We start from the raw sequence: 16,159 nt of genomic DNA, 5'->3' as shown, positions 1-16,159 counted from the left end.
AACAGTCGCAACTTGAAATAATCCGATCATAGTCATTGAAAAGTCAATTAAATCAAGAATGAATGATTTCTAAAACAACGTTAGCGTCAATATTTGTTCAAATGTGTGGCACTTGCCTCTTTATTTACAAGTAAATAAATCAATCGCCACCTAGCACTAAAAGTAATTAGCTCGGTTAAAGGAGCGAATGAATCGATACACTCGTTATCAAACAGTTAGCTGACTGAGTCCCACCTCACCATAAACACGCGTGACACCAAACGCAATAGAGTATTTGAGGTTATCGAGTTATGAAACATTAATAGATCAACAAACACATAATGACTAAAGCATACCATTACGAAAAATTATACAGGAAATTATATATAAAAATAACTATAATATTAAAATAAATATATTGCTAAAAAATAAAACAAAGTTTTTTTTTTAAAAAAAAATTTCAATAAATTTTTTTCAAAAAACCCTTGGGAATACACACGAAAACTATACCAATCAACGTTCTTGACGACACGACTCTAGAGAGAGGAACGAAAAAAAAAACAGAATATATAGCAAGCGATAACATTAGTATTAAAAAGTCGAGATGGCCTAGTGGTTAGAACGCGTGAATCTTAACCGATGATCGTGGGTTCAAACCCGGGCAAGCACCACTGAATTTTCATGTGCTTAATTTGTGTTTATAATTCATCTCGTGCTTGACGGTGAAGGAAAACATCGTGAGGAAACCTGCATGTGTCTAATTTCATTGAAATTCTGTCACATGTGTATTCTACCAACCCGCATTGAAACAGCGTGGTAGAATAAGCTCCAAACCTTCGCCTCAAAAGGGAGAGGAGGCCTTAGCCCAGCAGTGGGACATTAACAGGCTGTTACTGTACTGTTACTGATAACATTAGTAAACTTGATAAGTTTGCGATAGTGGAAGGTGAAAGTTCAAAACTAATTAAAATTTTTGGAATGACAATGCACACAATTACTCATGATAATCTCGACTCCAGCCCTCATTAGCAATGACAATAAGCTCATTAGGCTCCTAATTACACACCAAATAGTTTTTGCTAACTTTTGAACGGATCAAGCTACGTGAAAACGGATGAGTGCAATCGATCGGGCGTGTGGCAAAACCCCCAACTAGACACCAAACCTTTTTTTGGCCATATGTTATAAATTAATTTTAGTGTCGTTAAAATAACTTAGACGTAGCTAGTATGCCTGCACATATCTTGCTAACGCTGTGTTGATTGTTAAACTCGCTTCCAAGATGTTTCGTATCAGAATTACAGTCTCATACCGAATGTGTAAGTATTTCTAGCGAAAGCATTTATTCCCAGTTACAAAGCAAGTACAATATTATTATGTAATTTATATATTTAGAATGTTACAGTATTTTATGTAATTCTTTCTTTTCGTTAAATATTTAAAAAAAAATGTAAATTTAAATTTCTCCATTCCTATATTTAATTATAAATATTAACGGCCTTATTTATGAACATTGGTTTGCTGTTGAGTGAAATAATCTCTCTTTCTGTCATTACTGATTTGACATTCAAAAGAAGAAGACACAGCATTGTTTAACTAAACTAAAATTTTATTTAGCGGGTGATTAGTTTAATAACGCCTTGCCTTCTATTTTCGAATGTCATATCAAGAATGATAGAGAGGGAGAAATCTGTGTTCTACTAATCAATCGAAGAGCAAAATTTAAAAGTAAAGCCGATTGTCATTAATAATAAAAATCTAAATCTACCTTGGCATTGATAATTTTATTTGAATTATTAAATGCAATTATTCAAACGAGGGTAGTAGAGCATAGTCCAATCTACTTGATGAAGATGAAAAGGTGAAAAGTTAAGTCTAAGTGAAGATCTAAAATAACGAATTGGTCTAGGTGGTTTTGAGGTCACGTAACAGAAATAAAAGTCTGGTCGAGACGGTAGCTTAAAAGGTCTGACGATACATACGTTAGTCTTTTAGTTCTTCCATAACAAAATGGGGCAATAAAAATAGTCATTTTTAAATATACAAAGAGATGTCTGGCGTTTAAAATAGTTTTGTTAAATGAATTATTTTTAGAAGTTCATATAAATAATAAATATTTTTATTATGGCATATTTGAAAGTAAATTTATTTAATCTTACTTTATTCTACAAGTTAAATTTTACCATTTATTATAAATATGTAAATTCCCAATATAATATATGTTGAAACTTATTTAATAAGTAGTTCTTTGGTTGATTATATATTGTTAAATATTAAGGAAGTGTCTCAGTCCCTTAGAAAAACGTATTTTTATAGTTACATTACAAAACGAAAAGGCTGTAGTTAAAGCTATCCGTTGATAGTCAGTCAGGTTGTCCTTAAATGTATATACAATAATTAATATTTTTTATAAATATTATTTACAAATATGATTGAATTTAAATTAATATTTAAATTTTCTTATTTTTATTTTACAAGACGAAAGTTTCTTATTGATAACAAGCACATCAAAATTATAACTGTTCTCGTAATAAGTAAATAGCGATGCAATATATCGTTTGTATTTAATATGCAATCAAATAAGCGACAAATATACGAATGTTCTAAATGCATTCATGAGTTCATACGAGTACGTCTCATGTCTCCTAACGTAATCGACTTTGCACTCAGTTACCAACGCACTGACTAACTCTAAGCAGTGTCTGACTTCAAACTCTTTATAGTATTAGTTGAAATAACTATACATTGTTAAAGTTCCAGTCAGCTAATGGATCGCCTATGCTTAGAACGAACAACTTTTATAGATGAGTACAATTGAGTTACAAAAGTCGAAAATAACTCGCAGTTTGTAATTGACATTTTGCTTTGTTTTAAATCGATTAATTTATAATTTAGAACGGACTCGATACGACTATTTTTTTCAATAAAAATAAGGAGTATAAAAATAGACTTGTTGAATCCGACTCTTTTAATTGTAACAGTAAAATTCATTGACTTGACTTGGATATAGTGTTTTTGTTATTCGGGGAAATGCTTTCAATAATACCATTCAGTCATAACTATCTCTGTATCTCATTTGTGAAATATTGAAAAGCGACGGTAATGCTAAATTGACGCGTGTAATTTTCTGACATTTCAAGCGTTTTCGTGAAACTCGAGTTTGTTCTTATAGAGTAAAATATAAAATGCCAAATTTATGCCGTAAACCTTGGTTTATCGTTGTTAATATGAGTAGGTCTGAAATTATAATAGTTGAGGCTACGCTTCGGAAACATTCCACTGAATAGTTTTGCCTCAATTGATAAGGCGGTGTCATCTACTTGCGCAGAATGCAATAAGAGGATGTATATCATATATAAGCAGAATGTGCCCGAAATGAAGCACAAAGATTCATTTTCCTAATAAGAGGCAATATTAAGTTTTTAGACATATATTTTAGCTTTTAGAATATGCTGGCCTATCCTGTCTCAGATCAGGCAAGAATTTAGTATACAGTAGTACAAGTTGGATTGAGACATAGAAATATTTGAGTTTTGTTATTTATGAGGTTGATTAAAGTAAGTTGTATTAATTATGTTTAGGGTGGCATAATCAATCTATGACTAAACCCGTTTAAAATAAGGATTTAAAAGAAAAAAAAAGTACTATAAATAATAAATAATATTATTATAGGATTAGTATCATAAGTAACCATAACCTTCTCCTCAAAAGGGAGAGGAGGCTTTAGCCCAGCAGTGGGACATTAACAGGCTGTTACTGTACTGTTACTGTATAATAAGTTCTATTATCATCTGACATAAAGTACACGGATATTAAGGTAGATGAATCAACGAATTAATTCGGGACATATGCAGACATAACACGCCATTCCACCTCGTCGTGTCACAGACACCTATTTTTTATCTATCACTGTACAGTACAGTACAGTAACAGCCTGTTAATGTCCTACTGCTGGGCTAAAGCCTCCTCTCCCTTTTGAGGAGCAGGTTTGGAGCTTATTCTACCACGCTGCTCCAATGCAGGTTGGTCCAATCTATCACTGTATTCACTCTAAATTTTAAAGTTTTGTTTTATTTATCTTTCGTTGTCATATCTAAGGCCAATCCTCTCGTCAAGTACAACCGAGTTAAGATGTTACGGACTTCTCAACTCGTACAGACTATAATAATAATTTCAAAGGTTATTTATAGTAACGGACAAGGTTAAAAATAACATAATGCTATGTTATTTTGAAATATATATGATTCTGAGTAACAAATAAATCGAGCTAAATTAAGCGATATCTACTAAAGATTATGTCGCTCCGTGTAATTAAAGGTCTTCAGAGAGAAAACTAAATATGTTCTTCCTGAATACGTTCTCATTATGAAAAATGAATATGGAGCGTATCTTTAACACATAACCATATTGAGGCTCTACATTCAATCAGATAACATTGCGTGTATCCGGAAAAAACACAGTTTAAATATTTTATGTCCTTATCACATATTAAGCATTTGTATACTTACTTGGTGAGTCAGCCAGTAGATCTCCATCGTCGTGCGCCGGTGATTTCACGGAGCCGGGCGACATTTTGACAGGCGGGTGCGGTGAGGCCGTGGGCCCGGAGCCGACGCTGCCGGCACTGCTCGTCGTACCAGCGTTCGAATGAGATGTTGTGATCGTTATCTCACCGTTCGATGCAGCCAGCCTGAGGATTAAAAATTCGATGAAAAAAACTGTTTTTATTTGCAAGTAATAATCATATCATAAAATATGATATAAAAATATATCAATCTAGAACAGTTATTCCTCGAAGAGCAAAGAAAAAATAATTAAGAGAGATAAATAACATTTTTCTATTATTTTACTGGTTAACTTGGTAAAATAATACCGATGAGTTTAGCATTTTTGTTGTTCTATTTATAACATCGCTAAAAAGCTAAAGACATTTTTGTTTGATTTATTTGGATGATTCCAATAGTTGTGTTTAAGGAATTTGAATAATATTTGTTCATGTAACTGTCAAAGACAATTTTTTTCTATAGATATTACAGATACTTCTAACTTGTAAAGTTACATAAAATACAATAAGATACATCTCAGTACACAAATCCATCTCGAATTACGAAGAATAAATAAATGTATATATATATATAATTGTTTGCCGCGTAGTTCCGTCAAAACATATTTGAGCCAGTCCACCTCAATCAAATGTGGATAAGGATATTTTTGTTTAGTGCTTCTATCATTCGATCACGTGACTGCCTGAACCACACGCATAGTGGCCGGAAATCGTTCTTGCAATGTCAAATACGCTGTCTACCCCAACTACCCATTTATTTACAGCGATACGACAAAAGGTGTAAGGTATAAGTGCGAGTTAATGTTAATAGCTAATTAATTAAGTTAATATTTTTAAAAACTATGAAGTAAAGTATTTCGTTTAATTAAGAAACGAGAGTAAAAAAATTGTATAAAATACTTAATAATTTTACTTAAGTAAATATAAGTCATGTATTGATGATTACAGGAATTTTAATTATGAAAACGTTTAAAAATATTGCTAAATACGTTAACGTTGGTGAGTTTATAGTAAAAAATCGAACGTACGACCTTTTGGCGCAGATGTTTATAATTTCTATCTATAAATGTAACTACTTCTTATAAGTGATATTTTTTTTAATTCTGTGAACAATATACTTTATGGTATATTTTATTGAAAAATATACATTGCTCAAATATTCTTAAAGACATTATATATTTATAATAAAAGTGTATCTAATATTAATCTAGATAATCGTTTAGTAGTTATGTTACTATTAAACGAACTCTTGGCAATATAGAAATTTAATATAATGATATATAAATTACTTTACGCTGTAAACAAAAATTATAATAATGTACTGATATTATGTAAATAACAAGCAGTTTTTACATATGAAAAAATATAAACCTTTGTTCTTAATTTGACATAGAATCATTTATAGTAACTCTCAAGGATTTTAGAAAAGATGCTAGCCTGCGGTTTTCTCCGCGTGTTAGGGGGTGAAAGGCGAGTATTAGAGGATTACGTCCGTCCTTGGGGATCAGCTTGCTTCATACCAAATTTTATCAAAATTGGTTTAATGGTTTCGTCTTGAAAGCGTAACAGAAAGACAGTGTCAAAATCGCTTTTTAAATATTAGTATAAATATTAAACCAAAACAAAAGTTGGACGAAATTCAACCAATTAGGTTTTATAGATTAACTGCTTCACTTGTTATCGTTGTTTAATTAAACACCGAGTTATCTCTTTCTGTCATCACTGATTTGACATTCGAAAGAAGAAGACAGCATTTTTTAACTAATCAACCCCTAAGCTACATTTATTAGTAAAAAACATTAAGTGACATATCTGTTCATTAATATTAATTTATACAATTCACGAAACGCTGTCCCATCGAATGCTATAACATATTATCTTAAACAGGAGTCATAAAAATGTCGATATCATTATTTTCCATAAAGAAAATAATTAATGAGTTTCATAAAGTTAATTGAGAGAACTAAGATATAACACGTCGTTCGTGTGTTCAATTCTGTCTGATTTTTTTCAAATTTAAATTTTCAATATTTCTATTTCCAAATTTAAATTTTCAATATTTCTATTAAGGAAAGTTATCACGAAGTTGGCGTGAAGTTGTTGAATCAATACTTATTGTGCCCGATTGCCGTCTTTGATATTTGCCGCCGTGTCCGACAATTAGTACGAAATGGATAATGTTTCAAAAATCGATGTTTTTCTATTAATAATTATCGATTTCATATGTTTTTTTTTTATCATTGTGGCTGTTTAATCATATGCAGCCTTGAATCACCTTGGCCTAATCCTTTTTTTAATAATAATATTAAACACCCTTCAACTTTCAACTGAACCTTTTCTAATAAAAATTGTTTTTTTTTTTGTTTTAACGCTGGAAAAACGCGTTGCGCGTTTCCCCTACGGGAACGGTGGGGGGTATGTGGGGCTCGCCAGTGTCCAAGGCGCCGAGTGCGCCCCGAACATCGGAATACCCACTAAAAAACCAGCGGTACCCTTTCCGTCTTAACGAGAAGCGCCAGGGGATCACTTTCGCATGCTACCGTGACGCTCTAATAAAAATTGCCTGTGTTAACATACGTTTTATATGATTTAACGACAATAACTATTGACGATGAAATCTGAATTTTGTGATACAAAAATATCAAATTAACCGGAAAAAGTAATAAAAAAATATTAGAGCATTTGTTTTAATTTTAAAGACAACATTGTTGCAAATAAGTAAATTGAAGCATAATTTAAAATCGAAACTTAACCGGTTTAAAGCGCATCACAGACGATGAAAATACTATAATATATTTCTTTACATTATCTGAAGATAAAATTTTAATTGTTTGCAAGTATTATAATCTCCAGCCTATGAAATATATTTATGCTATATATATTATTAATGTATAAGTCTATGTAATGTATATGTATAGTCTATCTAACAAGTGCGATTTGTATGGAATTCCGATTATTGTCACTAGATGAAAAAGTAAAAAAAAACTCGCACTAGACACACGGTTATGGAATCTTAAGAAGCTATAATATATGATATCCTAATTATTTTCTTAAAAGTCAATCGTTAATTATTCTTTAAGTATAATTACGTATCCGCGATAAATTTCGCAAGTGATCTGACTGTAAAGCCGTTGTACTACAAACTCGAAACTCACCGCTCGGAACACGATCGTAAAAAAAGTAAGTGATACGCGATATTGACTCTAATAATTATAAAGTTTTAAGGATACACGTATCAAAATAGCGTATCACCGTAAATCGGTTTATACATTTCACTAGAGCAATAGCAAGTGAGTTCGTACACGATACATATATCTAGTCTAGCACTGAGATATTTTATCTTAAGATATATTATATATATATATATATATATATATATATATATATATATATATATAGAGTGAATAGGCATCTTCTTGGCAAGCGCGCTCCATCTTAGACTGTATCTCACTTTCCATCAGGTGTGACAAGTCAAGCGCTAGCCTATACATTTAAAAAAAAAAAATCGTATCGTGTATGACACGCTTAATTATAAAATAACTACAACAGTAAAACACCCATATTAAAGAAAGGTTTTTAAAACGGTTCAAGTCCTGACAACAATAGTGTTGTAACTTGGTCGCGAGCGGTGAGGCGATGTTTAAATGAGGCGCGTTTCATTAAGTGCGTCGTTGCATTAGTGGTAATTGCGGGCTAATTAGGGCCTCATCCGTTGCATTGCACACAACAAATACGAGTGACTTTTAATGTTTACATGCGATCACATAGTGCACGCTTTGTTGATATATATGTTTTTATTAAATTAGTTAAAGTTTTTGGTTTCAAGTTTTCTGATATTAACGCGGTGTTTGTGTATTATTCGTGGTAATAATTACTTATATAACTATGCGTTTTGTTACTATTTAATTTTATCATGAATTGTCACTATTATGGGCGGTAAAAGTAAATTCACAGACGAATTTAATTGCAACGTTTTTTAACTTATTGTGTAACGTTTGAAGTGTATATTTTCTGACGCAATGTACAGGAGCTTAAGTTCACACTGTATTGAACGAGCTTTTATTTATTAGCCCAAAGGTAAATTGAAAACTATTGTAGTGTACTTTTAAACTACTTTATAAGCTTCGTAAGTTCGAATATATGTATAAAAAATGAATATGTAATATTTTATAAAAGTTAACTAAAATCACTCATGTTGTATTTAATGCACATTTATTTAACGAACAAATTTCCTTGCCACACACGTCTCCACTAGAATAAAACCACACGCACACATGCAACTCACACACTCGAGTTACCCACACAGCTATGCAAACATTAATTGTTCCTTCAATTTATCAACGCGTTGGATTCTCGGCGAATCTACGCCTTTTGGAGATAATTATTTTGAAAATAACAGTTTTGGCGCAAAAATTACAATCTCTTGACACACACAACCACTATTGTGATGTTAAAATGGTTGAGGGGTTTTTGTTGGTAAAAATAACTGCTTTATATCAAATTTTAATAAATTGGTTTTTATGGAAAACTGAAGGTACTTGAGGTAAATTTTCTTAATAAGATATTTGTATAGAATTTTATAGATAGCGTCTAAGAGATTGATTTTGATTTAAATATCTATTAAATACTCTTTTTAGTGATATTTGTAAATTGTAAATTTGTAAATAAAAAATGCAAAAATTGCTTTTAAGAGACTTAGCATTTACTATAGAGTAGACAATTTATAAGTAATGTTTATATACTTTTATTAAATTCCCTTTTTTATAAATTTCACACTCGGACAAAAATCTACATAATTGTACGGTCAAGTAACTAACTTAGATAACTTAACGAACAATTGATTAAAACAAAGAATACTATAGTACTGTCTCGTTGGTCTAGTGGCTTGATGTAAGGCCGCAGACCCGGAGGTCCTGGGTTCAATTCCCAGGTCGGGCCAGTAAAATAGTTATTGGGTTTTTCTGTCGGAAAAATCTCAGTAGCAGCCCGGAGTATGGAAGTTGGAAGTGTGTACAATCCCGTGCCTCGGAAAGCACGTAAAACCGTTGGTCCTGCGTCTGAACTCTTTCCGGTCGTGTCGGATTGCCGGTCCATCGGATTATGAGAGTTAGGGAATAGAGAGTGCACCTGTGTTTGCGAACTTGTGCACTATAATATCTCCTGCGGAGTTGGCTAATCACTCTTGAGATAGGCCGCCGTGGACGAAATCGGTCTGGAGGACATTATTATTATTATTACTATAGCAATAATATATTTGAAATTATTGAATTGAATTTTGTACGTCGGCTGTATTTTAAGACTACACGTCAAATTCAGGACAAAGTTTATTGGTGGTAGAGCTTTGTGCAAGCTCATCTGGGTAGGTACCACCCACTCATCAGATATTCTACCGCATAACAGCAGTACTTAGTATTGTTGTATTCCGGTTTGAAGGGTGAGTGAGCCAGTGTAATTATAGGCACAAGGGACATAACATCTTAGTTCCTAAGGTTGGGGGCGCATTGGTGATGTAAGCGATGGTTACCATTTCGTACAATGCCAATGTCTAAGGGCGTTGGTGATCACTTACCATCAGATGGCCCATATGCTCGTCCGCCTTATTTTATATAAAAAAAAGTCAATGACGTTTTACTTGCCTTTGTTGCCTTGCGTTTAACTTGTGCTTATAATTCATCCCACAAAAAGCCTTTAGAAATCCTTTAGAAACACATTAAATGTTTTGTGTCTTTCTGACACATGTATTGAAATAAATTCCATTTCCTAAAATAGGTGAAGAGGTTTTGCCCACCTGAAGACATTTACGAGCTACTGGAACTAATGATATTACATTATATTGGCTGTTAATATCGTACAATAATGGTAATAGTAAAAACTTTGTTAGTTTTCTATTTGTATTCATATTGTGTATGAATTGTTTACCTTTTTCTTATGTATACATTGTTCTTTTTTTTTTATATGTCCGGGATGGCAAATGACTCTACTCCACCTGATGGTAAGTGGTAGTAGAGTCCAAACGCGATCAATTAATTAATTAATTGCATTATTAGTATTCAAAGTGACGACGATAATTATGAAGCTGTCTTACGGATGGCATTAATTATATTTTATTAAAACAAAATCGACATTATAAAAAAACCTTATTTTTGACAGGTATGTTTATTGTTATTAAAACAATGCAATAACATACAGATGCGTTTGCTGCAATTTTTGATATTTAATATTTTTTGGCGCGAATTGATCGTAAAAATGAATCGGATGCCGGAACGACAAACGGCTAGAAACTCGTATGCCATAAGCTGAGGCTGACGACCTTTTCTCCAAACTTTCAATGTCATATTGTCGAACTATTTTTTTATCGTTTGTTACTTATGGTTTTGGTGAATAAATCAGTTATTTATTTCAGCAAATTATATTCAGCTTAACAGATTATATACTACTATATATATATATATATATATATATTTCAGTTTATTATTCTTTTTTTAATTTGTTTTTGATATATACAATATTATTAGTAATTATTATTATGATAGAAATATACTCATTCTATTAACGGGACGTCCCGTGTCGGCTACAATTATTTTTCATATAATCTGTGGTCAGATACTCAACGACAATAAAGCAATTTTATTATCTGCAATTAGTTTATCTGCTTTTACAAGACGAAATTATACGAGCACTAATATCTGTCAACTTAGGTAAGTAATGATGGTGAATACATCTTACACAGTGATACCGGAAAATTATCAGATTTCTGTGGAATAGAAAAATGATTTTTACATATATAATATATTCTGAATATCTTTATGTATTATAATTGAACAGTAATCAAAAATTGGTTGATTTTATAAAACATTAAAAATTTTTTAAATAGCAATATGAAAATATCTTAAGATGTCACGACTTAAGAAATAGTAACTTTCTAATTAATATAAATAAATTTAATGGTATATCGAATCAAAAATTGGCAACACGGCGTCCGTGTTGCTATGTCAAGCAATAAAACGCATTAAAACGGCTCTTAAAGTTTATAACGCAATAATTACAAGCGCCTCAAGCTATCCGTTCATACGAATTTCTTACTATATTTAAAAATCCCGTTTAAGACATCGAACCCATTTCATCTTATATTTTTCTTAAAGAAAACGTTGGTACCCGTGACGTGAGTGAAACGTTGTTGCGTAATAATTCCCATAATTAAATGTTATATATAAAACGTACATTGATATAGTAAATGACTACAAAATATAAAAAATCTTGTATTGGAAGCGGTCACTGCTAGCTGTCAGAATTTTATACAGCGTGAATATATTTTTTTAACTAATAAGCATTTAAGTGACATGACAGGATAATTTTGTTTTTTCAAAGGTTATCTTTTTATTATAATAAGCTTGGTTTTCCGATTGTTTCACACGTTGTAACTCTCATTGTATAATTTGAAGTTAAAAAAAAAAACATAAATCTAATAAAATATACGTAAGAATTTTCGCAATTGAACGCAGGAATTTTATTTTATTTTATTTTTATTATAATTTGGATACATACAGTACATACCAAATACATTATACAACAATTAACTCGTTCACACACCAATCAAGTTTCCCCTTAAAACTAATTCGTGAATGAATATGTTTAAAAAGTATTTATACGACTATGTTGGGTAACCGATGCCTGTCTCGTCAGGTATATGGTAACACATGGCACTTTTAATTTGGCAGGCTTATAAATATCTACAAATGGACTAACTAGTGTTACCTACCGTGTTATTATGATATGATATTTCCATTACTATGGGTAGGTAAATGTAGCATCACGTTACCTTAGCTTATTTTCTTAGTGCCTGTTATTATATAACCTAACTAATTCATTTTGGAATACAGCAACACTTATAATAGTTATTTAAAGTCAGAATAACTAAGATTTTGTGTTATTTCAATTTGGTCTGAGTAATAAAAAAATAATAGAAAAACAATTTTAATATTTAAAATGAAATAATATTTAATTAAAAAAAAACTATAGAACATTGTATGCATGCTAGATTTCAATTTTTAATTATATACATTAAAAATCTTACCAATAATGATAAATAAACAAGAATAATAATTTATTATAATACTAGAAATAATCTATAAAATAACAATTCCAAGAAACGCTCACAAGCAAGAAACATTGTCGGCGTGTTATGTCACTTAATTACCGTGTTCGCGGTGCGATTAAAAACAATTTAACGTATCGTATGTTTCCAAGTTTAATTTTATTCAAATACGACCTCGGAAGTAAATTACGTAGGATTCGAAAAAAAAAAAAAAAAAAGAAAAAATCGTTACGGCCGTATTTCACAATGATTCAACATTATAATGTAACTTTAATAGACGTCAAATGACATACAATATTTATCTAGATTGTAGGCCAACAGAAATGAGGTATTAAACTTAATTATGGATGCGAGAATTAATGCTTCCAGCCAGTAATTATGAGGTCGCATTAACTTAATGTCTTTGAAGTACCAACGCGCACACATATAAATTCACTTAATGGATGCACGGTACAATCGAATAGTTAAATCTTGTATATAATTTCATTGTTACATTAGCGTGTAAGAAATCAAATAAGCCGTTTTAAATATTTACAAGTTTTTGAATAATTGTTATCAAAATTATGTCTGTTCTCGTTTACTTCAAAATTTATTTTGTTATTTAAAATATTATGTAATCATTTAAACTAAATATGTTAGTTATATACCTATATACGGTAACAATAAATTTTTTTTTTTTTAATTTGACTGTACTTAAGCATACGAGGAAAACTATTATTTTTTATAATTAAATTAATTGTGTTCATGTTGAATTTATTACATGGATAATTATGGCGTAATGCGTCATCAGTACATTAAGACATATTAAAAACTTTTTGAACAAATATTATTTGATGTATAAACTATTTTAAAAAGACATTTGAAAGCTTAACAGATTATATACATATGTACTTTCTGTACTTCTAAACAACGGGACGGTAAGCGTAAAAAACAAACAAACTCATTTTTGCATTTATAACGTTAGTATATTTTCCTTGAGACGTACAAGCTGCGTTAAGGTGCAGCCACACTGGAGATTTGAAACTAACAAATATTATTTAACAATTGTTTACTTTTTCATATATTGTAGAAAATGTTTTCATGTTACATATCTGGCCGCGGCTTCGCTTGTGCGTAATTCAGTTTATTACTATAAAAGTGCGCACATAAACGCACGGAAAAATAATGTTACTTCTGGAGAAAGTAGCTTTAGAATGACGAAATAATTATTAAAAATCGATTCAGAAAATTGAGACAGATCTTTCCATTTTATAATATTAACATTGAATAAAATGTCATTAAATTCGAGTACATCGTAAAGTAAATCCAATCTGATATACATAAAACTGCTGTACAACACTCTTCAATTTGGCAGTGTTATATTGTTAGTTAATAATGCTTAAAAACATTTCATAGTTGCAGTGTAGCAACAGCAATAATAAGTACCGCATCGTAAACTCTAATATATTCAAACGCGGTATCGCATAGGATCTATTTATCACCATTACTCGGATTAGACGCGTCACGGGCGCTAAGGTAATTATGCGCTGGAATACTTAATGCTTAGAGCGCACCTCCTTATATGTTCACATTCAAACCTATGTGATACATATTGCAAATGCCCATTTACGTCAATGACTTTATTTTCATATACTTTATATATGAGTCGAGATGGCCCAGTGGTAAGAACGCGTGAATCTTAACCGATGAACGTGGGTTCAAACCCGGGCAAGCACCTCTGAATTTTCATGTGCTTAATTTCTGTTATAATTCGTCTCGTGCTTTTCGGTGAAGGAAAACATCGTGAGGAAACCTGCATGTGTCTAATTTCATCGAAATTCTGCCACATGTGTATTCCACCAACCCGCATTGGAGCAGCGTGGTGGAATAAGCTCCAAACCATTCTCCTCAAAAAAGGGAGAGGAGGCCTTAGCCCAGCAGTGGGACATTTACAAGCTGTTACTGTATATATATATATATATATATATATATAATAGGTAATCGTTCCGGCTTCGCACGGGTTGATAAGAAGAAAAATGTATTTTGTTTGGGATTTGCGTAAAATACGTTCTTAGTGAGCGTCTACTTCGGGGAAGTGACGAATTTCAAGAAAATCGAGCGGATAGCTTAGAGATTTCGTGACGAGTGGTATTTCGCTATTATATATAGATGTATAAGTACGATTTTTGTCATATTAATTTCTATATAGTTAATAATAATAATAATAATATAATATCCTTGGACATTTTTCACACACCATATATCCAATATTATCCCAAATTAAGCTTGTACAGAGCTTGTGCTATGGAAACCAGACAACTGATATACTACATATATTACTTTTCTTTTGTAAATACATACTTATATAGATAATTACACCCAGACTCAGGACAAACAGACATGTTCATGCACACAAATGTCTGTCCTGGGTGGGAATCGAACCCACAACCTTCGGCGTGAAAGGCAAGTATCTACCAACCACGCCAACCGACTCTATATATACATCGGTATAGCTAATCTGTATAAACAAATTTGAAATTCACGGAACACGTTCGTGAAAAACGCAAACAGTTCCATACACATTTATTTACAAGCAGTTTTCCGTGTTGTCATCACAACATTTGACAGTTTCGAACAAAAAACGATATACGTATAATAAATATACTGGTGGTAGAGCATTGTGCAAGCTCGTCTGGGTAGGTACCAGCCACTCATCAGATATTCTACCGCAAAACAGCAGTACTTGGTATTGTTGTGTTCCGGTTTGAAGGGTGAGTGAGCCAGTGTAATTACAAGCACAAGGGACATAACATCTTAGTTCCCAAGGTTGGTGGCGCATTGGTGATGTAAGCGATGGTTAACATTTCTTACAATGCCAATGTCTAAGGGCGTTTGGTGACCACTTAGCATCAGGTGGCCCATATGCTCGTCGGCCTTCCTATTCTATAAAAAAAAAATATCTATATGTATATATATAATTGCAAAGTAACTTCACGAAAGAGTCTTGATATTATTGTCATTACATAAATTTGTCTCGGCCCTCGCTTACCAATTATTATATTACATACTCATTTTGCAATATAAAGGTGTACACGCACGAATCGAAAACCTTGAGTCACATCTGTAAAATATGAAATCCTAGTTGTAGCTGTCTCGCTAGATCTACTGCTCTGATGTCACTGGTGGTAGAGCTTTGTGCGAGCTCGTCTGGTCACGTAACACCCACTCATCAGATATTCTACCATAAAACAGTACTTGGTATTGTTGGACCACCACCCACCCAGGACAGACATCTTGAAGTCCGGTTTGAAGGGTGAGTGAGCCAGTGCAATTACAGGCACAAGGGACATAATATCTTAGTTCCCATGGTTGGCGGCGCATTGGTGATGTAAGCGATGGTTAACATTTCTTACAATGCCGATGTCTATGGGCGTTGGTGACCACTTATCATCAGGTGACCCAAGCTCGTTCACCTTCCTCTTCTATAAAAAAAATCTAACTTAGGTATGGGTGTAGATAGAAACTTAAGTTACTTTTTCATT

At 32.1% G+C, this 16,159-nt stretch overlaps 1 protein-coding gene across 7 annotated transcripts in view; it reads right to left on the bottom strand.

Moving 5' to 3' along the window:
• Positions 1-16,159, bottom strand: part of LOC126773794 (POU domain, class 6, transcription factor 2) — a 149,372-nt gene that overhangs the window by 15,349 nt on the left and 117,864 nt on the right. For all 7 annotated transcript variants that reach the window (XM_050494967.1, XM_050494966.1, XM_050494972.1 and 4 more), the window contains one exon: positions 4,488-4,669. In XM_050494967.1, coding sequence (XP_050350924.1) covers positions 4,488-4,669 — 182 coding nt within the window. The remainder of the gene's footprint in view (positions 1-4,487; positions 4,670-16,159) is intronic.

This window comes from Nymphalis io, chromosome 15 (genome assembly GCF_905147045.1).
Source record: "Nymphalis io chromosome 15, ilAglIoxx1.1, whole genome shotgun sequence".
Taxonomy (NCBI): Eukaryota; Metazoa; Arthropoda; class Insecta; order Lepidoptera; family Nymphalidae; genus Nymphalis; species Nymphalis io.
The sequence above is the reverse complement of the archived record's forward strand: the minus strand, read 5'-3'. Positions and strand labels throughout refer to the sequence as shown.